The 23,242-nt window shown below is 34.8% G+C and overlaps 1 protein-coding gene across 3 annotated transcripts in view; it reads right to left on the reverse strand.

Annotated features, from left to right (window-relative positions):
• Nucleotides 1-23,242, reverse strand: part of THOC2 (THO complex subunit 2) — a 56,092-nt gene that overhangs the window by 29,279 nt on the left and 3,571 nt on the right. For all 3 annotated transcript variants that reach the window (XM_072876700.1, XM_072876698.1, XM_072876699.1), the window contains exons 2-13: nucleotides 19,479-19,537; nucleotides 17,997-18,088; nucleotides 16,722-16,773; nucleotides 14,440-14,510; nucleotides 13,578-13,699; nucleotides 12,613-12,746; nucleotides 10,748-10,914; nucleotides 9,996-10,088; nucleotides 7,362-7,517; nucleotides 3,672-3,844; nucleotides 3,326-3,521; nucleotides 744-785 (exon numbers count right to left, since the gene is read on the reverse strand). In XM_072876700.1, coding sequence (XP_072732801.1) covers nucleotides 744-785; nucleotides 3,326-3,521; nucleotides 3,672-3,844; nucleotides 7,362-7,517; nucleotides 9,996-10,088; nucleotides 10,748-10,914; nucleotides 12,613-12,746; nucleotides 13,578-13,699; nucleotides 14,440-14,510; nucleotides 16,722-16,773; nucleotides 17,997-18,088; nucleotides 19,479-19,537 — 1,357 coding nt within the window. The remainder of the gene's footprint in view (nucleotides 1-743; nucleotides 786-3,325; nucleotides 3,522-3,671; nucleotides 3,845-7,361; nucleotides 7,518-9,995; nucleotides 10,089-10,747; nucleotides 10,915-12,612; nucleotides 12,747-13,577; nucleotides 13,700-14,439; nucleotides 14,511-16,721; nucleotides 16,774-17,996; nucleotides 18,089-19,478; nucleotides 19,538-23,242) is intronic.

Genomic DNA, 23,242 nt, shown 5'->3' on the forward strand with positions numbered 1-23,242 from the left:
AACCATAGCAGCAGTAAAAAAAAAAAAACCAAAAAAACCAACAAACCACAACAAAAAAACAGAAGAGAATAATTTTCTCTGCAATGATTCAGGAAATCATTCATAAGTCAGAAAGTCATGACAAGTGAGAAACAGGAGTAATAAGTAATAATGAAGACTGCACAAAGTTCATATTGAAAACTTGCTTGTTGAGTTAAAAAAAAACACACCAAACAGCTTGTTTTTCTAAGTTAGATCGCAACTGGACACTTGGGTTTCATTGTGACCAGTCTTGATAATTCAATAAATTAGAAAATTTAGAAAGAAATAAATTAGCCAATAAAGAAAAATTAGCCATTGTACTATTAAACGCCTCCCCTACTTCTAATTTCTCTTTTTCTCTATGCTTTTCCCTAGTAAATTCTTTAAGATACAAGGTGCCACCATGAAAAGCATATTTATAGAATAAATAGCTGGAGATACTCCAGCTGATTCTGGCCAAATAAGAAGTAGAATGCACTGGACTAAAAGAACAAGATTAGGTTTGAGGAATGCAGGAGGGAAATGGGGGGAAAAAAAAAAAAGGACAGAAATACAAAAAACCTGTGACTGGCTCAAACTTGTCTATAAAAATCAAGACAAGTCTATAACGTACATTTGTTAAAGCACAAAACTCTACAGAGAAAGAAGAGTTGTACAGTTACTAAACATGTGGTCTCAATTACAATCTTGCATAAAAACACCTTCCTCCAAAATTAACTCACCATTTTCTCTTTCTCTTCTTGTTTGCTTCCATCAGACTGAAACTATAACAAAGACAATCATGTTAATTGTAGCATAATTAACGTAACAGTTACAGCTTCAGAACAAGGCTACCTCAGCAAAAGCATACACCTGAAGGGCCATGTCTATTAAATGTTTAATTTTCCAGATCTGTCAGCACTAAAATATTTTTGAACAGAAATTCAAACGCACAGATGAAATGCATTGCTTACATATATAGAGGCTTTGTACACTTTTGTTCAAAAAGAGGTAATAACCAAAGTATCAAGGAAACTTACTATTATATACAAAATACTGAATTTTCTTACTGGAGAGAGGAAAAGAAAATGCCCTAAGCATTCACCTTCTACCTAAAAAACCCCAGGACTTCCAACCCAATTATCAACAGCCATAGATTATTTTCCCCATCTTTCTCTCACAATAATACCCTCTTAAGCTTTTAGTCTTCATTATTAAATTACTTTATTTTCTCTCTTCTTGTTCCACTCACCATGAAAAGCATATTAAGCTATCACACCAGTAAGTGCACAATTATTTTAAAGGTACACTTGAGCATGAAAGCTGCAGTGCAATGTTAGTAGTCTAACTTTTAAACTACTTTATGGGTTAACTTACAGTCAAAATCACCTCCAGTTATAAGTATTTCTACTGTGTGTTAAATGTAGTTTCATAACTAGAACATGCTGATGGCAATAGTGCATTAAAAATAACTTTCCCTATGTTACCTTAACCACTCTGTCACTGACGAATTTCTTCATAGTTCCAACCTAGAGCAAATAGCTAAAATGTTGCTCATTCTTGTCAGAAACACATTAAACTATTATACTCATATGTTTACAGTAAAACTGTATGAGATTCCTATAACCAAGTAATCTCCATTCTACTGTACATATCCACAGAAATAAGGGCTTTCTCACAAACCTTTAGTACTTGAACTTAATTACAAAGTAGTCCTAATAGTCTGCTGACAGCAATAAAATTAATTACTCCCTTGAAATTATAATTTCCAAATTAACTGCATTGTCAGCATAACATAGCATATCACTCAAATATCAACCTTCTCACAGGCCAGCAAGAAATAATCATGCCATAAAGCAAGAGTATTAACCATTGGGAAATCTTATCATTGTGGATGAGAAGATGCTGAGAAATTATACCTCCTACAAAAGATACGGAAGTAGGGGAAGATGGAAATGCTTGAAGTTACCATGATGTTATTACAAAGACTACTTGGAACCCAAACTTAGTGTAGCTTCTGTCAGTATCATTGTATCTTGGAACCTGATGAGAACAAACTCTCTTGCCAAAATCTGTTAAGTTAGACAAAAAGATCTTCAATCCCAACAATTATCTGTGTTCTTAGCTCTGCATCATCACGTACAGCCAGACATGAAAGCTTCCCCTCAGGTGGTACGTAGATTTTGAACATTCCAGTATTTGTTAGTTGTAGTTGAAATAAAAAATACTTTTAAAAAAAAAAAGTTATAAAACTGAAAATCTTCCCTCCAGTACCATTTAGATCAACCAACCTCTCCAACTTTCAGTTGTAAGTTAAAATAAAAAGCTAGGTAACAAAAATAGTGATTTTTAAGTTGGGGAGGTAGGGTGGGGTGTTTGTTTTTAATAATAATAAATAATAATAATAATTTAAAATAATATTTTAAAAGCTATGAATTCCAACATTTCTCTGAGCTGTTATTAAAAAAAAAATTAAAAACCCTCTACTGTTTACTTGAAAATAAAACAAAAACTGCTAGTCAAACAGCAAATTGCCAGAAAAGTAGCAAAAGAAATCACTAGCCTCAGTTTGAGCTACTGAGTTCCAAGGGAGGTCAGAATATAAATTCAACTTGCAGCCTTTTAAAACAGGTCATACTACCAATCTTTCAATATATACATGGTAAAGCTATGGTCAAAAGACAACAACAAATCTCAAGAGGCCATTTTATTTCTGAAGTTGGCAACTTGAGGCTTTATAGGGTGTTTTAGATCTCCACATTGAACTCATCCTTAGTGGCATCCAGAGATCTGTCAGTGACACAAGTTCAAGAATAGCAGCATTTTAACTGGCAGAACAGGGGGACACCCCCCTAATTAAAAAGATGCAACATCCCCTACTTCCCAAGTAACCTAACAGGTGGAATAGAAAGTACTATTTAAAGTCCTTTATGATTAGGTTATTGGTCCCCATTGTCTACGCTGTCGCTCTAGTAATGTAAAAGCTTCCATGCAATTAGTATCATATGTCTGTTTTTTTAAAAAAATCTCCATACACAGTTATTGTTTTAAAAGATGAAGGCCATAACAAGAAATTAATTATCATTAAATATTCCTGGTTATAAACCTAAAGTGCCTTAAGTTGTTCATAAAAATGTTTGTTACGTTTATTGATCATAAAAATGATCAAGAATTAAAATAAGATTCTCCAAATTTGTCCTTAGTCAAAGGAAGTTTTTATGTTTCAGTATTTGAATACATACACAATTAGTAAGATGTAAGCATTCTTTGACATCAGAGGAACTGGTATTTTTCAAGTTTTGACAAGCTGTTCTGTCATACCAACCTCTTTCATAAATGCTTTTCCAAGGCGCACCACTTTTGCAAATAGAATGGGATCATGGGAGAGATGAGGACCAAGGTAGCAAAGCATGTTGAACACTTCCTTTCTCAAGTCCTCGAAGCTGTCTGCTTGTCTTGGTGCTCTCTTGTTTGGCAAAGAAGAAATTGGTGACCCTTTAGCTCCTTTAGGTACACCAACTCTGAAAAAATAAGATGTGCAGCATTTCACATGAAACAGAAGTGAATATTTTAGAAATTTATCAATATAATTAGGCTTATTAGTGAATTCATGCTTATAAATAAATAGTAGTTTTCCCCATGTAGCAACAGAATTCTACTTTTCACTTTACCTGCGGTACAGAGGTTCAATTGTCACATGTACAAGCTGGCAAAGGGCAATTGCAATAGGCTTGTGTGAAGTAGCATAAAACGGCGGCATCTGATCCATAATACTTTGTGCATGCTGCCAATCACCAATTTTTAATAAAGCTTCCAATAAACCAAGCTTTTGATTATCAGGAGGCTGCAAGATAACAAACAATGAAGAAGTGTATTCATAAAGTCTTCGTAATATTTCTCCTTAAGCAGTATGCAGCTGTAATCCACAGGTAGAGAAAACAACCTAGTATTTCAACTATGTAATAAAGTAAAATAAAATTCAGCTAGACATTTAGACAATAAGCACACTTCAAAAGCAATAATAACTAGGTCCACATAGAATCTAACACCTGGATCAAAGAAAAAAGTTAAAAATAAAGTTCAACACAGAAGTTTATAAAGTTATCTGACATGTTTGATCATGTATTTTTCAAAATGTCACGATCTATTGCAGTTTATTTCTTTACATAACATTTTAAGAACAATGCAACCACTTAAGAATCCTTTGCGTTGCATGTTGAAACCCAAAACCTTTACCTGCCTCTTAGTTTGCCTGTATCATAAGTTTCATGTTACCATCTACTCTAGGAGAGTCTAGTTTTAAGTGCAAGTCTACAAGAAGTTTTCCAAATATCCCATTTTGTAATATAGGTATAAGAGGAAATAGGAGTTTACAATTAAGATCATGCCTTGAAGCATTTTTACATGGGCATAGTATCGATATATTTTATTGTTATAAATTGGTTTTCCCTGGTCCCCAAGGTGAAAGTCTATCAGTAAACAACTAACAGTAAGGAATAGTGACTGCAAACTAGCTGTATGTAACTACAAGCCTAAGATGATGCTTACGCTGAAGGAGGTAAGATTACAAGTCTAGGACAAAACGTTTAATCATTTTAAGGCAAAAAAACCTTTCATTTAAATCATGCAAACAGACAAGACAGACTGACAAGAACAAAAATTAATTACAAAGCAGACGGTTCTGTGGTTCTATAGTTTGAATGGATTTTTTAATATTTTTTTCCTTTTACAACTTCTTTATAAACACTGGCAACTGTTTTTCTGATAGTTTTGAAAATAGAAAACAGTCTAGTACACAGTAACATGCAGAGCAACATTTCAAAACAAAACAAAACGTGCAGATCTATTCTATATTCATGTTGAACTTATGTAGTAATGAAATTTTAGCCTTTCCTGGGGGGGCGGGGGGGGGAGGGCAGGGGAGGAATGTATCTACACATCAGAACAAGATGAGCCTCTGAAAGATTGAAAACATACATGTGCAATTAGAAATGCACTCACTAATGTTATTTTACCATGTAACTACTTCAAGTTACTTTGATGCCAAGGATTTTTTTTTTTTTAAGTCAATAGATACTATGTTAACAAAAGGGTGAGCTGATCCTTTATGGAAGTGTTTAAAAACTTCACTTGTGCAGTATGTGCAGGAAGGTTAAAATCCATGTTCAATACAATAGACTTCTTAAAGTAGAAGTCCTATTATTACCAAAGGAAAAACAAACAAAAAAATCACAAACCAGTTATTTAATTGGTATGAACATACCAGTTAAAGTTTGATACTAAACACCAAATTTTTCGTGATTTGGGTTTTTTGGGTGATGACTAATTATATTAGAATCCGTGTTTCTACTCACACAGTCTTTCTAGGCTTTGTGTTAGTATGCTATTTCATTTCCAAAGCAGTCACTGCTCACACACACGCATGCTGCTTGACGGCGTCTCTTTAGGTAAGCAAGCTCTTCTGAAACACGCTCTCCCAAAGCGAAAGCATGCATAGCACAGAGAAGAGTCAGTCTGGAGCTACTGTCAAATCTAGTCGTACTGCTGAGTTTGTGACCTCTCAAGTATCTCCCCATTATTCGGTTATGTCAAATGCATCTTAAAAGGCAAACGCAAATAATGCATTTGCCAATACTAAATTATTCATATTAGAGTCATGAGCCAATAATAAATTTTAACCACACAAAATAAGCACTTCGTGGATTTAAAAGGAAAGTTAAGTCAATAATCGTTAAACACTATTTTCCTTATCCAGGCATTTATTCCATGGTACCATATCAAAAATTGTACATTAAAACTGCACACTGGATACAAAGTACTCAAATTTAGACTGCCAACAGCTTTCACATGTAGTTACTCTACTAATTGCTATGAATTGCACAGCTAATCACATACAAAAATACTAACACAGAAACAAGCTTTTCAAGAAACAGTATGCATTGCATAACAGTGTGTAAAGTCACAGAAATTGTTTTTGTTAAGCATGGCTCTCCATTTTCCCACCACACAGGCTCAGACTTTGTTATTTGTCATTGTAATCCTTCAGAAAAATGTTGCAGTTCTGCTAGAGCTTAAAATTCCCTAGTTCTTAGTTCTAAAGCTTAGCCATAAAAACTGTCTTAATTCTTCTGACATTACTTGCAATATATACACTCCCCATGTCCCATCTAGAGTTTAGTTTTCCATCAGAACGTGGTGACGTGCACACTTCACAACACCAGGCAGCCTCACCTGACCGCAGAGAAGATGGACCAAAGCAATGTGGTATAATCAAAAGGGACATTGAAATGAGTGGGAGGGAGGTCAGAAACTTTAAGCTAGTGAAAGGAATCAGTTTAAGGAGCAGATCTGGCTGCAGTTGAGGGCCAGAGAGCAGTGACTGTATCAGATGCCTGAGGGAAGAAAATGAAACTAGATTTTTTCAAGCTAGGCAAGAAAAACAGAAGGAGGAAAGAAGGTCATGGATGTACAGAATCAAGGTGGGGTAGAACAAATAGGACTAAGTAGACAAAACAGATTGATATAATGAATCCAGGAGGATACAGAAACTGTCAAGACTGATGGACCCCTCTCCCCTCTCCAGTACGCCACTTAAAAAATGCAAATATCAAGCTTTTATTCTGCTTTTTTTCTTTTAAATAAGATGTTTGAGTAGTACTTCGACACTCAAATGAAGATGACAACAGAAAGGCTGCTAAGAGATTAAATAATTTTGTTTTTAAAGTAAGGCTTGGACACACTGAAACAAATTAGACCTAGGACAATATGAACAATACATGACGTAGTAGCACCTTAAATAAAGAATATACATTTACACATACAAAGATACAGATCAAATGGAAAGCACAGCTGACAGTTACAATTAAAAATGTTCAGTTAAAACCTTTTTCTACAATGCAGGATAATTATACCAGAATTCATAAGTCTGGCAATTCTTTACGTCCCAGTTCTTGATGGAGAGAAATAAGGAATAAACTCTTACTAATGTCCTTATTTTTAAGAAATCAACTAGGATTATACTATCATGGGTCCTAGAAAACACAGTTGTTAAAGATTGTGTAGTATATGAATGCTGGGACATACTTTAGTGCAGCCGATAGAACAAGAAGGGAGGAAAGAAATTAATTACCATTGAACCAAGAGCATTAAACCTAGAGAAATCCAGAACAAACCTTAAACCATGCATTTTTGTGCATTCAGTGTAACAGAAGTGCAATCAGAGCATAAACACAAGCGTTCCAAGAAGTACGTACCTGTCTGTTTCAAATAAATATAAAAATGTTTTCATAACAATTATTATGTTTAGTTTAAAATGATTTAAAATAATTTTCTTGGAAAGGAAACTATTCACAGACACACACCTTTTCAGTTTTCTCCTCCTCTTTTTCTTTTTCCTTCTCCTTTTCCTCAGTCTTTTCAGAGGATAAGACGACCATTGTAAGTTTCCTGACAATTTGCTTAGCTTCCACTATCTCTCGCTTATGTTCCTCAATGATGGCATTATCCCCTGGAAGAAGCTAAAAAAAACAGAACAAACATTATATCTGAAAATTGAAGTGACCTACTGTTACTTTTGATCACTTGAGCTCGAAGCAGAAGTTTGTCCTATTTACTAATCAGATAAACTTACTCCCTGAAAGATTCTTTTCCTTGCTACCATCATCCCAACAAGGAATTATACTATTAACAGACTATTCTGAAATCAAGGACTCATGAGAAATAACACTGTTCTACTTCCTCACAACCATTAGTTGTATAAGCTCCCCTTCCCCTCTCCAATTTACCATTTAGCTATAGCTATATGGTGCCAATCACGCACATACTTGATAACACTTAGAAAATTCGGTGCCTTAAAACAAAGTGAATATTCAAAAGCATAAGTTTTCACTTGCTCATCTAAAGGAAAAAAACATTTCATCACCAAGGAAAAACAGATAACCTACTTAGACACAAATTTTGATTGCACTTTATTTTAAAAGCATACCATTTAAAGCTTACCAAATTTCCTATTTATCAGCAATATGGGTTAAACCCATGTAACATCTGTTCCTTGAAAGCCATCTTACATTGGAAGATACCTAGTATGATAAAATCTCAGCGTAGTCTTGTACTTGAGAACTATCAGGGTGAGGAATATAGCCCTACACTCAAAAAATAAAAGGTCAAGTTGTGAGACAGAAAAGCTCTTTTTCCAACAAAGCCAAACTTCAATTTGATTCCTAAAATCATGCTCAAACTTTAACTGCAAATAAGTAATCAAAACTTACTGTAGAGTCATGACCTCTTTGATACAGTAATCTTTTCTTCTATTGTTTTTAACAACTGAAGACTTTTACTGTTTTTTCTCCTCCCAAACTGACAGTAGAAGAAGGAAAGACTAAGCATCACCTTCTCCAGAGAAAAGAAAGTAGCATTCCTCGATTTCATAGAAATTAGGGGAAGAAAGAATCCCGCTTGGAAAGGTAAAAGGTTTGAGCTACACTTTACTCATTTGAAAACACAGGTAACCTACTAAGTTTCACCAAGAAATACCTAGTGCGGAATTTCATATAAGGGATAAATCATATCTTCAGGATGCAATACATATTATATATGGCTGTGTGTATATACAACACAAACAGAAAACAGTTCTTACAGGCTTGGAAGGGGGAGGGAGGGCAGAGGTGGGGAAAACATTCTTGTTATGAATGATAATCCTGACAGCTGCTATTGTATAGGAGCCGCACAATATATACCACTTAAGACTCAACACCTACACACCAATTATTTTCTTGAAACTCCCATAGCAAGTTAAATTAAGCCTGAACTGAAAAGAGGAAAAAAATGCCATCCCAAACATGCAAAGACAGACAGAGAGACTGGCAGAGAGGTTCTGGAATTAAAGTAGATTAAAAATGAGACTGAGAATCAACATGATGAAGGTGAAGAGTATAAATGAATGCAGGGACCATTCTAGCTGTGAGACCGTCAGGAAACATGCCCATAGACCTATATAGGTCTGAGTTGAGATTGCACAGGCCACTGTAATTGCAAGTCTAAGCATTTGTTTTGTAAGCTTACAAACATTGCTTAACAAACTAGCATTATTATCATGCATTCCTCCCTCCACACCAATTATCTGAGACACATACTCCTACTCTTGCTCCACCCGACACATTTTTAGCCAAAATACTCCTATGAAGCCAGAGACAGTTACTGACAAGTTATATTGTGACTAATACTATTAAGTGCCACACAAATTAATGGTAGGACTGCATTCCAAAATCTTCATAGCTGTAACTAGGGCTTATTTCCTTGATTTCAGTGGAAGAGTTGAGAGTCTTAAAATATCTATGGATATTCTGAAATTAAAAATTCATGTATAATGTAAAATTATTTTCATAATTGTAACATTCTGTTTACTGTCTGCCAAACTGGTATGTTGGTTGGCTGATAAGACTGTCAGACTGGAGAGGATAAGTCTCTCTGATTAAGTCTGAACATGTAACTCCATTTTCCTCCTTCAACCTAACAAAAGGTCAGAATTCTTCTAGATGGAATGAGGCCTATTCAGGAATATGTAAGAGTTTAAAAAAATCCTACTACTAAACTAAACAAAGAATGTTAGGAGCTGATTGTCCTACCACTTTTTTCAAAAATTGATCTTGTAAAGCAAAACACTCAAAGGGTCTAGTTCTCAAGGAAGGTTACTTGGGCATTTAAAGCATACTCAGGCATTTACCGCTCATCTCCTATTCAGGCAGGAGGTAAACTGTCTGGAGGATGCTACACAGATAATTCAAAGAAAGTCTATCAGCATTCATATTTCAGTGTGTGTTTATTTGAACATGCAGCATTAGAAAGTGCTCAAAATTTTAAAAGACATTAAACATGTACATATACAGGTATTACACAGTATGTCCTGAATCTGAAGTTTTAGGAATAGGTAAAATATCTGGCTTTCTTTTTAAAATTTTCTTAATTTTGGCATTTGACAGAGTAGCATTGTCACTTACATGAACATAAAGATCTTCCAAATCTATGAGATTATGTTGCAAAAGGACAGCAGCAACTCTGTATAAGGAGGAAGGTGTCTCACCACTTGGATCCTAAAAAGGACAAGATTGCAAATTTAAGAAACAAAAACAAAAAAAAAAAGGCAATCAGACCACTGCATAATGTCATGAAACAGAAAAGAAACTACTCAAAGTTCAGATGAAACATATTAACCCACAGTTATTCTTGTTATCATGCTATTTAACTGCTACTACTCCAAAGCCACTAGACTTAACTGCAATAAACAATCAGAATTTTCAGAAACAAAAACATTCAACTGTCTTCACACCTTATGGTGCTTGTATGCAGTTCCTAACCATAAATTTAAAACAACCTTTAATATTTTATCTAATATCAACCATGACTCCCTTGCAAACATGCTCTTCACTCCTGGGGACAAGTCTTTTGTTTATGAGGTACAATCTCTTTGTTAATGCCACTCCTTATATAACTATGCAAGTTCAAATGGAAGGTATCAAGATTGTTTTCAGCTGTGTTGGAGAATGCTAAGCATTCTCCTCTAAAATACATTAGGGACTTCCACTCAAATAATGAAATTATTGCATACAATACTGGAATTTTACAACTTAGAAATTAATTTTTATGCAAAAAAACCAAAATCTGCAGCAAAAAGTCTGTGGTCACTGACTGCAGTTCAACACTGAGTACAACCAACCACCAAACCCGAAAATTAAGAATGGAAATACATTACCTGATAAAATTTGAATTTGAACCCAAGGATATGGCATAGAGTTTGAGGTTCACACATGTACATGTAAGACTCTATCAGCGGCACAAAGAAGTCGTCATACTCAGGCCTGCACTCATAGACTTCTAGGATAATATCCAAAACTCTGTTAGGATCAAGGTTAAAACATCCTAGTGGAGAAGAACAGAGTAGAAAAGCTTAACATCGCTACTTTTCACCTTCATTCTGTTACTAAACCACAAATACATTAGTTTTTAAAGTTAATTCTTTTCAGTTAAAATTGAGCCTGGATTTACCTACAGCAAAATAATCTGCATCATCTGCAAATACAGCATCGGTCATTTTGACTTATGTTGAGTATTGAACTAGGCAAAGATACTAACCAGGACTTTTCAATTGAGATTACAGAAAAACTAGAAATTACCATCTTAAGGCGAACATTTAATAAGTAAAAACTCAACCTCACTAATACCACAGTGCCAGCAAAAGGCATGGGCTGCTGCTTCTCCCCTTGTGCTGGCACACATATTCATGCAGTCACACACAAATCAGCCAGCTAGACATTATTTTACACCCCAAAAATTGTTCTGGTTTGACCTAGACCCTGATCCACCTGGTTGTACTGTCCTGTCAATTCAGTATTATTGTCAGCATTGGGGAGAACGGTTTGTTTATTTTGAGGGGAGCAAGAGCAAGGGCAAGGATACAGATCAGGTAAGCCAATGCTGTCATCATACCTGTATTTTACTATATATACTTTTCCACCAAAACTCCGGAAGACATGCTCAAGACAGAAATATTACTTCTATCAAAAGAATCCACATCTAGACTATTTTCTTCATTGTGCCATGAGAAATTTTATCCAGGCACATCCACTATGCAGATACATAATCGCATCAGTCTTTCCTTCCCAAAAGCCATTTCTGCTACTGCAACTCAGTACTTTAAAAGAATTGACAATTTATAGGAAGCCTATTTGCAATCCCTAAAATCCCAGAAGAAAGAAAAATGTTTTGTTACAAAATTCCTCAAACTGACTGTGTATTTTTTACTGTAATAATTAGCAAAACCATCCTCTTCTCTAGCTCTCTTCCAAAACAAGTAGTATTATTACAGGGATTTGACAGTCTCAGGCAAAATTCTGTGATAGATGAAAAATTATCTTTTATAAAATAGTAGCATAGCCTTTTGACCATTACTGCACTGGCACCATATGAAACAGGCACTGGTGCAAACATCAATATATTGTTTAGAACTCTTTATTCAAAAAGGAAGTGTAAAACATGGGGAATTTCAGGTATTTCCTGCTTTTAATGCATTTTGCACTTCAATTGTGACACTCGCTCCGAGACTCAACTTAGAAATATGGACAAATCACAAACAGAACTACATAAAGGAAGAACATTTACTACTTCTCATTTCTCTTCATAAGGAATCACTTGTTCAACTTCTTGAAGACTAAAAGAATATTCGTGCATTGAACTGAGTACCTTAAAATAGCAAAAAGCATTACTCTGTTATGCTCTAATCTGCCTGCTAAGAGATGACAAGCACATCCTCAAAAAATACTGCTGAAATGAATCAAAATCACAGCATGCATATTTGAGGCTGTACCATAAATTCAGTATCTAAATTAAGTTTAACTACACAACATTCCCAAAACTAATTTTGCCACAGAAAGAGGAATTTCCAAGTGTCATAATTCTATCCAAGGTGATCTACCAATATGTGTTACTATCACACTACATGCTTGCATGACATATTATTTGATCCACAGACGATCTCAAACAGTAGTCTAAAGTCGCTCTCTGTAGCCATAAGACCACGTAGGAAAACCAGTGCCCATATTCCTTCAACAAATTCCTTACCTATTAAAGATTTGATATTTTCAAGGATTAAATCACTAGTGATATTTCCAGATAAGTCTTGCCCCAGTTCTGCAATGAGCTTTGCATAACCTTCATTCTCCTCTCTTAACAAATTAAACTTCTGTTGTTTATAACTGCAAATAAACAGAAATTGAACACTATTGTGTAACACACATCCACAGTGAAGCTTATTTACGCTCTTATCAATACTAAATTTGTTATGCAAAAATGCTAATTTTGAACACATTTTTAAGAACTTGTAATTTACTTGAGCTATTGCAAAAATTATAGAATGCAGTACAACGAATACGTGCAAGGTAGAGAGCATTCTCCAAACAAATGCAGCTGCTCTTTTATTTCAAATGCAGACCATTTAAAAGCAAGATTATGCTTATACTTAACAGTAAAGCTCGTTCTTACACACTATGCTGGAGAACTGCTCTTTAACAGTCCATGCTTAAGGACCTGTTCTAGTTTCAAGTGGCATTCTTTGAGATTGAGACTGAAACATCGGATACAGAGACAAAAAGCAAATGTACACCACAAAAATATATCCTGTGTTGCCAAAACTAACATAACTACATTTGCTTATTTATGAAAACAAATGCCTATGCTTAACTGATGCAACAGCAATAATTAATTTTCTACTTTGTAAGTTCACATTTGTCACAAATAAAATTAAATATTAAGTATTTAATCTGCACATATGGAATCACTGTAGCAAAAGCCATAGCAATAGGTGACATTAAAAAAATTTTACATTTCTCAAGAGTTTGAAAAACTAAGAGAGCTAAGGAGGTTCTTTTGTCAATTACAAGTTAAAGTGCAACAAAACACATTTCCTAAAGAAAATTGAGTATTTTATTAAAAGAAACATTACACATTGTTAGAAAATATTGCTACCAGACTAATTACCATTGCCCCTTCCCACCCACTCCCCAAACAACCCTTACCCCAAAACTTACAATAGTTTTGTCTTTATTTTAACAGATTTCTGATTGAACTGTTGAGACTGCTTGATAAGTCCTAATGACTCCAGTGTCTCTGGATCTAAACGCTCCTTTAGGACAGTGTCAGATACAAGATACTAAAAAACACCAAAAACATACATCAAATTTGTCAACTACAAAGACCTAGAAACCATCCGATTATTACTTTAGGCTACATATGCGTTCTGACTGAAAAAAAAACGTTCAAATATCATGATATACCATGATACTAAATGCATTCTGCTTCAAACATAGAAGTGGACAAAACGGAGAAACTAGTTAACTGAAATTAGAATTTTACAGTGGTAGATTTTATATACAAGAGCACCTTGAAGAAACAAGCGCTAGAGCCTAATTGCTGGTTACAAAGTATACACTGCATAGCATCTAGGGATATTATTACCAAGAACTGCATATTTACAAAGCTTATACCCACTCTCTCATATTGTGGGAGAAAAAGCCTTATTTTCATATGCTAAATCTTCCTACAAAAGCAGCTCACTCCATGTGGTTAGGAATGCCACTTCTAAAGACAGGAGGTTGCATAAAAGAGAAGTTGAACTCAAAACATACTTCAGAAGCAGAGTTTCTGTTGAACTGACAGGGGGAAAAATTTAAGTTCTCTCAAAACTCTTTAAAGAATTCAAGGGACAACTATACTATATTACTCTACGATAACACTTTGAAGATGCATTTTTAAATTATTTGGGAATTTGTTAAAACAGTCTAATAGTCTTTTCCTCAAAAAAAAAAAAAAAGGCAAGCTTCAAAACTCTCTGATTTTTCTTGTCAGATTTTGGCATATTTTTTACCAAACAGCTTTCTAAGTGCAACTTACCAAACAGGCTAATACCAGTTGGGTAAAATGATCCCTCTTACTTTTTTCTTCTAAACAACTTGTTTCAATATCTAGTATAAAAGAAGATGGAAAAAAAAGGAAAAAATAAATCATTACTTGTGGAATTTATAAGAGTTTCTTCTTTTTGTAACTATTCTGATAAATGCTAATGATAACACAATGCAAAGCAGCTTGTTTATAACATGCTAGCTTCTTGCCACTTTCCACCTACTCATCCACCTTGAGGTCCACATAATATTTTGATGACAATTCCCACACATCCACAAATCTCATGAAAAGGTAAAACAGACACCAGAGGAATGCCATAATAATTTTTCTTGCCCTTCTCTCTGTTGCAGTAAGGTTTATGGCAAGCATTAAGAATCAATAATAAATACAAAAAGATAAGTAAAAATCACTGAAAAGAACTGTGTGATCCTAGCCTTAATGTTCTAGTCTCTTTCCCTGCGTCTTCAGGGTAATTACCATTTACTGCCTGTCTACAGTCTTTTACTAGCTATGACTGTGTTTCCATTCTTTTCTTTTGCCTTGTCAACTACTGAATGCAATTCATAAATTCACTCCTATGGGAAGACATGCCATAAAACAATGGCCAAGGAAGCAGGCCTGACTAAAGTAGTTTAAAAAAAGCACATCGTTACAGGAAGCGAGGACCTACAAAAGGAGTGGAAAACTCAGTAGAAGAATGCAAGGCAGACATTACAAAACAAACAAACACCACCACCACCACACACACACAAAAAATGCCACACATACCCACAGAAAAACTAGACCCATAGAGAAAACGTCAACAACAAAAATCTGAGAAAGAAGCCCCCAAACAGAATGGAAACCAATGACGTAGCAGGGTGGCAGTGGAGGCAACAGACTTCCCAGATCAGTCTGGACCCTAGCAGCCAAGCCTCTCGGCCAAAGAAGAATGTGCAGACAAAAATTAGTCCAGGGAATGTGGATGAGTGGACGAAGTGGATAAAACCAAATTCTCATATATTGAAATGCATTAACTATAAGATGACGACATCAGGAAAAAAAAATCCTGATAGTAGCAAATACTGGTTAGAGGGAAAAAGTATTAGAGGAAACTCATTAAAAACAAGCAAGAAACTGTCAAATGTCCTTTGTCCCAGAGTTTAAAGTATAGCTCCTTAGCCATACTATTTCCCTCCTACTAGTGGAGGCACGGCATTTGACTACGTACTTATTTGAAGGGAAGGAAAGAGCGAAAAAAAGAAAAAAAAAGGCAGACAGATACACTAGTTTCAGTTATTCAAGTAGTTCAAGAAGCAACTAGTCTAAGTTTTCTAACCCAGCTTAAAAAACAAAAGGGCATCACTGTAATACTGCATTATAAAAACTAATTATTACAAAAAGATGTAATAGTACACAGAATGAAACATTATGAATGAAACAAAGTCAAAATTCATCATTTAGATGTTACAGAACCAAGGCTGCACATGCAAACTTAATTATGTGCCTCTCTGCAGAGGCAGCCACAGCATAGTAGACACCACACTCCTTCAGTATACAGAACAAACCGGACCTGTGATGAGCAGACTGTCAAAAGAGCATTTGCTGAAATTTTTGAAAAAACAGAGACATAGAACAAGATAGAAACTGCAAACAGTTAAAACTATGATCTGGAAAAAAGTATACAGGGTTAAAATTCTAAAAACACAAGAGAAGCAGCTTTGGATCAACATTACAACATAAAAATCCAGAAGTTATTACCAGAATAAGAAGTACGCATCTTTAAAGCCTGCTCAGTTGGCAGATAGTAACTTGGCAAATGACGTCATTTGCCTTTAGATTTCTGGACAATTAGTACAAGCTCCGTTTCACTAAAAGCGACTGTACAGATAAAAATATTTACAGAACACATTCTAAGCACAGAGGATCTACCCACCAGTAAGTCAACTTTTATTTAAAATACTCGTAAGAACGATAACAACACTAAGTCACTGATTCCATTAGCTAACATCCAACATTCTTAAAAGCTAGCTCCTTTAACTATTCTTGGCAGATCAATTTCCACTGCCTTTAAATAGGTAAACTTCTGGAAACTATAACAGAACAAAGCATAATGAAAAGACATTAACAACTGAGATACAGATACACTGAGGAAGAATCAACACACATTTTGTAAAGAGAAGTCATGCTTCACAGATTTAATTAAATTTCCTGAGGAAGTCAACAAGCAAATGCACAAAGCACGTATTTCTCCAAATCTGTTGCAATGCTGAAAAGAAGGGAACCCAACTTACCTAATATGCAGAATACATCAGCTAGGATGGAAGCCATGTCTTCCCGAAATTCCTAAAAAGGAAAAAGATCACATGTAGTGAATACAGAAACTCCAATATGTACTTAGAAAATTCTTATTCCATTACGTAAAACAACGCTTTGAGTTCAGATTAATAATGCAGATTACTACTAATGATATTAATAATTAATAATGGAGATTAATGAATAATTAAGAGGCTAAATTATTGACTAATATCTAACATAAGTGCTGTACTAATTATTGATACGTAATGAAATAACATAACATTGTAACATAATTTAAAAGACTGTCTAGTGGCCAGGGACAAAACCCTCTGGTTACTGCCTCCATTTCTCTAGCACAAAGGAACTCCCTGTCTGAGGAGCAGCACCAGCCTGTACAGTAAACTATACTTTCTCAGGCACCAAACAAATTACAATTCCTATAGTAACTAAAGATCAAACAGTATCACATGCTACGCCAACAGCCAAGTGCACTTCAGCCTTGACTTCTCTCAAACCCAATGCAGAAGTTTAGAAACCTAAAAATGTTATCCTAGAATAGACTACTGCAAAAGTTATTTTTTTCTTAGTGTTCTATACATGTCAAAACAGCAATCTAAGAACTCACAAAGAATAAGAAATCATTTTAGAAGATTTTTTTAAATGTATTTTCTTCAGGGTTGTTGTTTTGTTTGTTTGTTTTCTGTTTTGTTTTTAGAAACACCAACATTTGGTAGCCTTAGAAGTTGAGGAAAATACTCTTTCCCCAACTTTCTCTATTTATTCAAAGCATTTTAAGAAAAACCTTTTTCAGACAAAAAAATAAGGCTAATGCATTATTTTTAAAGGCAGTCATAGGACTTAGACATCTCACTAGTAAAATGGCAGACGCACATTGTTACACTGTAAGAAAGATGTGAATTATAAAAACCAGTAGGTGGCATTACAGACATGCTGCATAAGCAAGTCAAATCTATTTTTAGCATTTATTATAAACTTCAGTCTTCATATGCCCTTAAAAAATTACTTAATTTTTAATTTATGCTAAAATGACTATATCTATTCCTCGCCACAAAAAGTAGGGGAAAAAACAAAACCCTGGCAGACTACATATATTTCAAGTGCACACAAATGAAGAAAAAGGACTTACAAGAATTACTTTTTAGACCTGGAAAAACAAGTCTGTTGAATATTATCCTGCTTGATTTTCATTTGGACTTTTATAACAAACTAAAAACTTACTAAGTATGCAATTATTACAAATATATACTTACTATGACATCACCAAGAACATTAGAGGCTTGATCATGCTTTAAGTTTCCTCTGACAACGTGGTATGCAAGCTCATACAAAGCCTGTTGGATATCTGTTGAAAGAAAACAGATGATTAAGGAACATTACGTAATCCTTGGTCTAACTTTTACAGCAGTGTTTACAATAACACTGTAGACTTCAGACACCCCACGAGTGAAGGGGTGCTTCTCTTACCAATGAGGGGGGATTACATTATTACTACTGATAGATTAAATTTGAGCGCCAAAGGTAAGACTTCACGCCAGCAGATAGTACGAGATGATGCACTTTCCCTAGAGAGTTTATGGAATAATAGTAAAGTGGGGTGAAAAAATACAGTCCTGCATATACTAACTTGACTCTTGGCAGTTGGTTTAACAAAGACACCTTTAACTTATAATTCACATAAACAGCATATTATACATTTGTATACAGATATATATAAAAATATAATATATATAAAACATTCCAGTACTTTTTCTTAATCATATTTCATCACAAATATGCTTTCAAAAACCATTTCTCTAGCAGAAAGTAAAATTTAATTGGAGAAAAAAATGCTTAATGAGGATTTTTGTTTTATTTTTTTTAAGTCTCCCATAACTGAAGAATGCTGTTTTACAAAAACTTATATTAAGCTGAAACACTAAAGAGAGGTACTGCATTTGAGAAAAATCTTGCAATGTTAAACATGGTGTTTGCAAAAACAGCTATAGTAAACTTGGAAAGAATTGTTCTTAAATACTACACTACAATGTTGCTATACTTTTTAGTACACGAAAAACAGTATAACCCCATGCTTTCACCTTGCACTTGTACAACATGGTTTGCTCAATAAACAATATTCACAATGGGCATATAAGTTACAGATCTCAATGAGTTAAACCAAGTAGTGACTGCACACCACCGTAGCTGCATTAAAAGCAGATTTTTTTATTTTTTAAATGGACAGGTTAATTTTACCTATCACAGTGCTTTTGGCAAAGAACACTAATTGCTAAAGACTTTAATATAGCAGGATTGGTTTAGACATCAATTTTATGTAAAACATAACTCTACTACTTTGAAAGCCAATTCAAGAGGACAGTTTGGTGCAGTACCCAATTTAATAATGTACAATCACACTTGCATACATTAGTGTTCATATATTTAACTTCTAAAATAAAATCTAGTTTTATGTTGAGTTTGTAAAATGGAATTCCATTTTCTACAGCACAGACCAAATACTGGACTACCCTACCATTTACTACCGTCTAAGAAATCTCTCACCTGGACATCTAAAGACAAACCTAGTTGTGGACGTTAGTATTGCCCCACTACTTGTATTACTCACCTTTAGCAAGCATTAACAGTCACTGTATATGAATGTTCCAAGCAGATATATGCAGAGGCACCATAATCAACTGTTTCCAGGCTTTTTTTTCCCTTTAATTAAAAACAACCAAAAAACCCACACAACTTACCTCTGAAACCCATATTATCATGGCTTTTGTTTTCACTAAGAGTGCGACATAGTTGCACACTGAAACAAAAGAAATATTAAAAAAATGAAAAAACATAAAAATAGTTAGGTATTAGCATATACAAATGTTTTGGGGTTCTTTTGTTGTTCTGGCTAAACTAACTTTAAATTTGGGCAGTTTAAATGGCTGACTACATTTTAATTCTCATAGAGTAAACACTAATTTACAGAACTTACACAAAGAAATACAAGACTCTCAATAGATCGCATACATATATATGTATCATGTACTTAAAAAATATTCTTCCTAACATCACACATGCTTACACACAGAACAGTGAGAACACTAGGCAATTTTAGTATGTGAAAGGAAGCATGGAAGTGTTAGCATTAACCTACTGCTATTAACCAACGACAAAATGCTTCTCATAGAAATACTGTTGACTATGATAATTTTCAAACTCTGACCTGTAAAAAATTTTTAACATTAAACTACCTGCATGATTTCCTGATGCTATGTTTTATCAATGGCAAGACAGAATTTTACCTATTCTAGTCACTAAGAGAATCCACTATAGGATATAAAGACCTGTCATGTTACTTTGCCTTTAGTCACTCCTGAGGCTCCCTCAACCAAATCAGCCATATGTAAAAAGTTCACTAAATATTGTACAGACTGTTCCAAGAAATATAGTAATAGTTCTGTGCGTTATAAAATAAATGCTTGAAAAGCAGGCTTCTCTACTACACTGATGGCTTAGGAATAGACACGCTTCCAGGCTACAGGGATTTTCCCTCTCTTCTACCACTATTGTCACCCCAGCATAAGGCTTCAAAAGCAGTTTCACATTTAAAAGCAACAGTATTTTTTAAAAGGTAGTGATTTACCTATATTATAAAAAGACACCAATTAATTTCTTAAGAACTTTCTTCACGCTAGCAGATTTTCAACCAAAAGTTTCACGTATTTTTCATCAAACAGTCTTTCACATGCAGAAACTGAAGACAGTATCAGAGCTACATCATATCCTACACAAGATGGCAAGACTACAGTTTCCTGTGGAAGCGATTTTTAAGCATGTTCTCAAATAAGGCAGGTATGTATAATTATTAGAGGCTTATCATGAAAAATAAACAGTAAAAAAGGATTCTGTAACAATCCATTACTCATTCTATTTGCATCCTATACAGATTATTACCTCTCCAGCAGGACTAAACAGCTGTTCCAGCAACCACAGGATTATAATTAGCAAATACAAGGTATATGCACCCTTTAAAGACAACTGGGAAACGGGCAGTTTCACACATAATGTAATCAGCAGAAACATGCAAGCTCAGTAAAAAGCAATGGTACAGCAAAGATGTTCTAAATGCTATTGAAGAGAATGCAACATATTTGGAAATAACCAGAAGAGAGACAGCAAAACAGGGGAATAGGTAATTAATTTTATTTTTCATGAATGGTAAGTGAAATTTTTCTTTTAAAGAAGCAATAGATTTTTTTTTCCCAGCTGTCCCCAAAGAGTGTATCAACTTGACCTAAGTCAGATTTTCTTAAATTTTAGTTACTACTCCTCCATAAACAAGTTACCCTATAAACACTCATTACTGTTATTTGTATACAGAGCTTAGAAAAGTGAAACATCTGATTCCAAAGAATTATCTACCAAGATGCACACTTTAACTTCTATGTCATAAGGGGATACCATCAACCAGGTTACATGAGCAACAACCCTGTCTGCTTGGACTGAAGAGTTCACTTAAGTACATCTTAATACAAAATAAAGAGTTTTAACCTCTTCCAATTCCCTTTTCAGCAATAACAAAAAAGTACTATCAACTTCACATTACTTCAAAACACAAATCTGTGTGATGAATGTAACAAGAAACCCCATTTAAGATCAGTCTGCAAAACAATTTGCTTTATATTTGTAATTAAAACTCCCTGAATTATTAAACTGGGAAAAAAAAAGTAAAATTTTCTTTTTGTGAAAGTCTACGTGTGAAAATTTTGGTAGTAGAAAAGGAGGTGTTGGTGTTACTCTTTAATTAATAATTGTGCTTATATTCTTCAATTAATAATTGTGCTTATATTCTTTCATACAAGTACTCTGTCTCCAAAGGAGGATGACCTTTTCTGAAGGTGCTGTCAGGCAGTACAGCTGAGCTGATTTAATGGCTTGTTGCTGCAGAAATGGACACATTCACCAATACTGCTTCCCTTCTTGGCCGCACAGTTCTAGCCCTCATGTTAGTTAAATCACTTAAATAAGCTGACAAACCTGGCAGAAAAACCGGTCAAAAACCAAGTCTTCTGCCACCTCTGCAAGCTGAGGCAGCTTACCAGGTCAGATAAGCACCAGAGCAGAGAGCACCCTGGTGAATGAAGACAAGGCAGAAGCCCTCCCTTCCAGCACCAACAAGCTGCAAGATCAATTCATCTAGTCTCAACTGAGTGCATCATAAATTAAAATCTAAATACTTTTGTGTTCACAAGAATAAAAATGTCAATACTAGTATGATTAATCAACTCAGAAAAAAGCCACAACAATACCTTCCCAGTTAAACAATGCCCAGAACAACGGAAATTTATCAGGTCCACTTTTCAGTTCAACAGACCCAAACTGTCTGTTGTCTGTTAAAGAGTTCTTTTGAAACTTACTACTCTAATCTTGTAGTTCATTGCTGCAAGCTTAGGATGGAGAACTTCCCTACTCTACTAAAACCTAAATCCCTTCATCTGAAGATAAAATTGTGTAATACATGTAAAATACAATTAAAAAAATAGGATAACCTGGAAAGTAAAAAGAAAAAAAACCATCACAGAATCACTTCTGAAAACCAAAGTTTCAAAATTAAATTTGTTTTGGACTAAGATGGGATAGATTTGCTTAAACAACAAATTCTGAAGCAGTGTTGAACACCTATTGAACAAGTTTGCATGGCAGAGCCTGCAAATGAACCCAAGCCTGCCAATTCTTACACAACATCCTATATCCTTAATTACACTCCCACACATAGTATATGGCAGTAATTATCACAAAGTGCATGTGCCTGCAAACATTTAATTATATGCATAATTTAACTGACATGGGTAGTTCTCTAGTAGAGATAAAGCATAATCAATTGCATTTTGCAGTCAGGATGGCAAAACTACAACTAAACTCTGTCTTCCTGACTCTCAGCCCTTTAACTCAACACCGTGACATTCCTTGTGCAAGTGAGGTAACAAACATCTTGGGAGTGCTTGAAAGATCGAGTCTCAAAAGTTTCACATTCACAGAATGTTAAGCTTCTTCAGTTTATCTTGAGGCTTAACATATTGCATGAACTGCCAGCCAAGTACATTACTTGGCTGCCCTACTTCCCCACTAAAGGGTCCTCGATGTGTTTAATCTATCACAAAACAAGGTAAGGTACCAGTCTAAGAGTAAGTGCTCGCCATTGTATGCGTATCATAAATGTTCATATGGGCTACAGTCATAGACCAGCATCTTATCGTGGAAGACACTATACAAAACAATACGATTTCACTACAAAGGGCAGTATAAGCACACACAAATAGGTCTACAAGGAGTCTAGACTGATCAGCATAGTAAGCAGTCACACAGATTCCAACTCAATCTCTACACAGTATCTGGCAGTAGCAAAACAAATGCACATAATTTTAAAAGTTGTATTTAGACAGAGAAGGGTCTGAACAAAACAGAAAATGTCAGATAAGATTACCACATCCTGACCAATTTATAGTTTTGGTAGCTCAGA

The sequence above is a fragment of the Ciconia boyciana genome, chromosome 12, assembly GCF_034638445.1.
Source record: "Ciconia boyciana chromosome 12, ASM3463844v1, whole genome shotgun sequence".
Lineage (NCBI taxonomy): Eukaryota > Metazoa > Chordata > Aves > Ciconiiformes > Ciconiidae > Ciconia > Ciconia boyciana.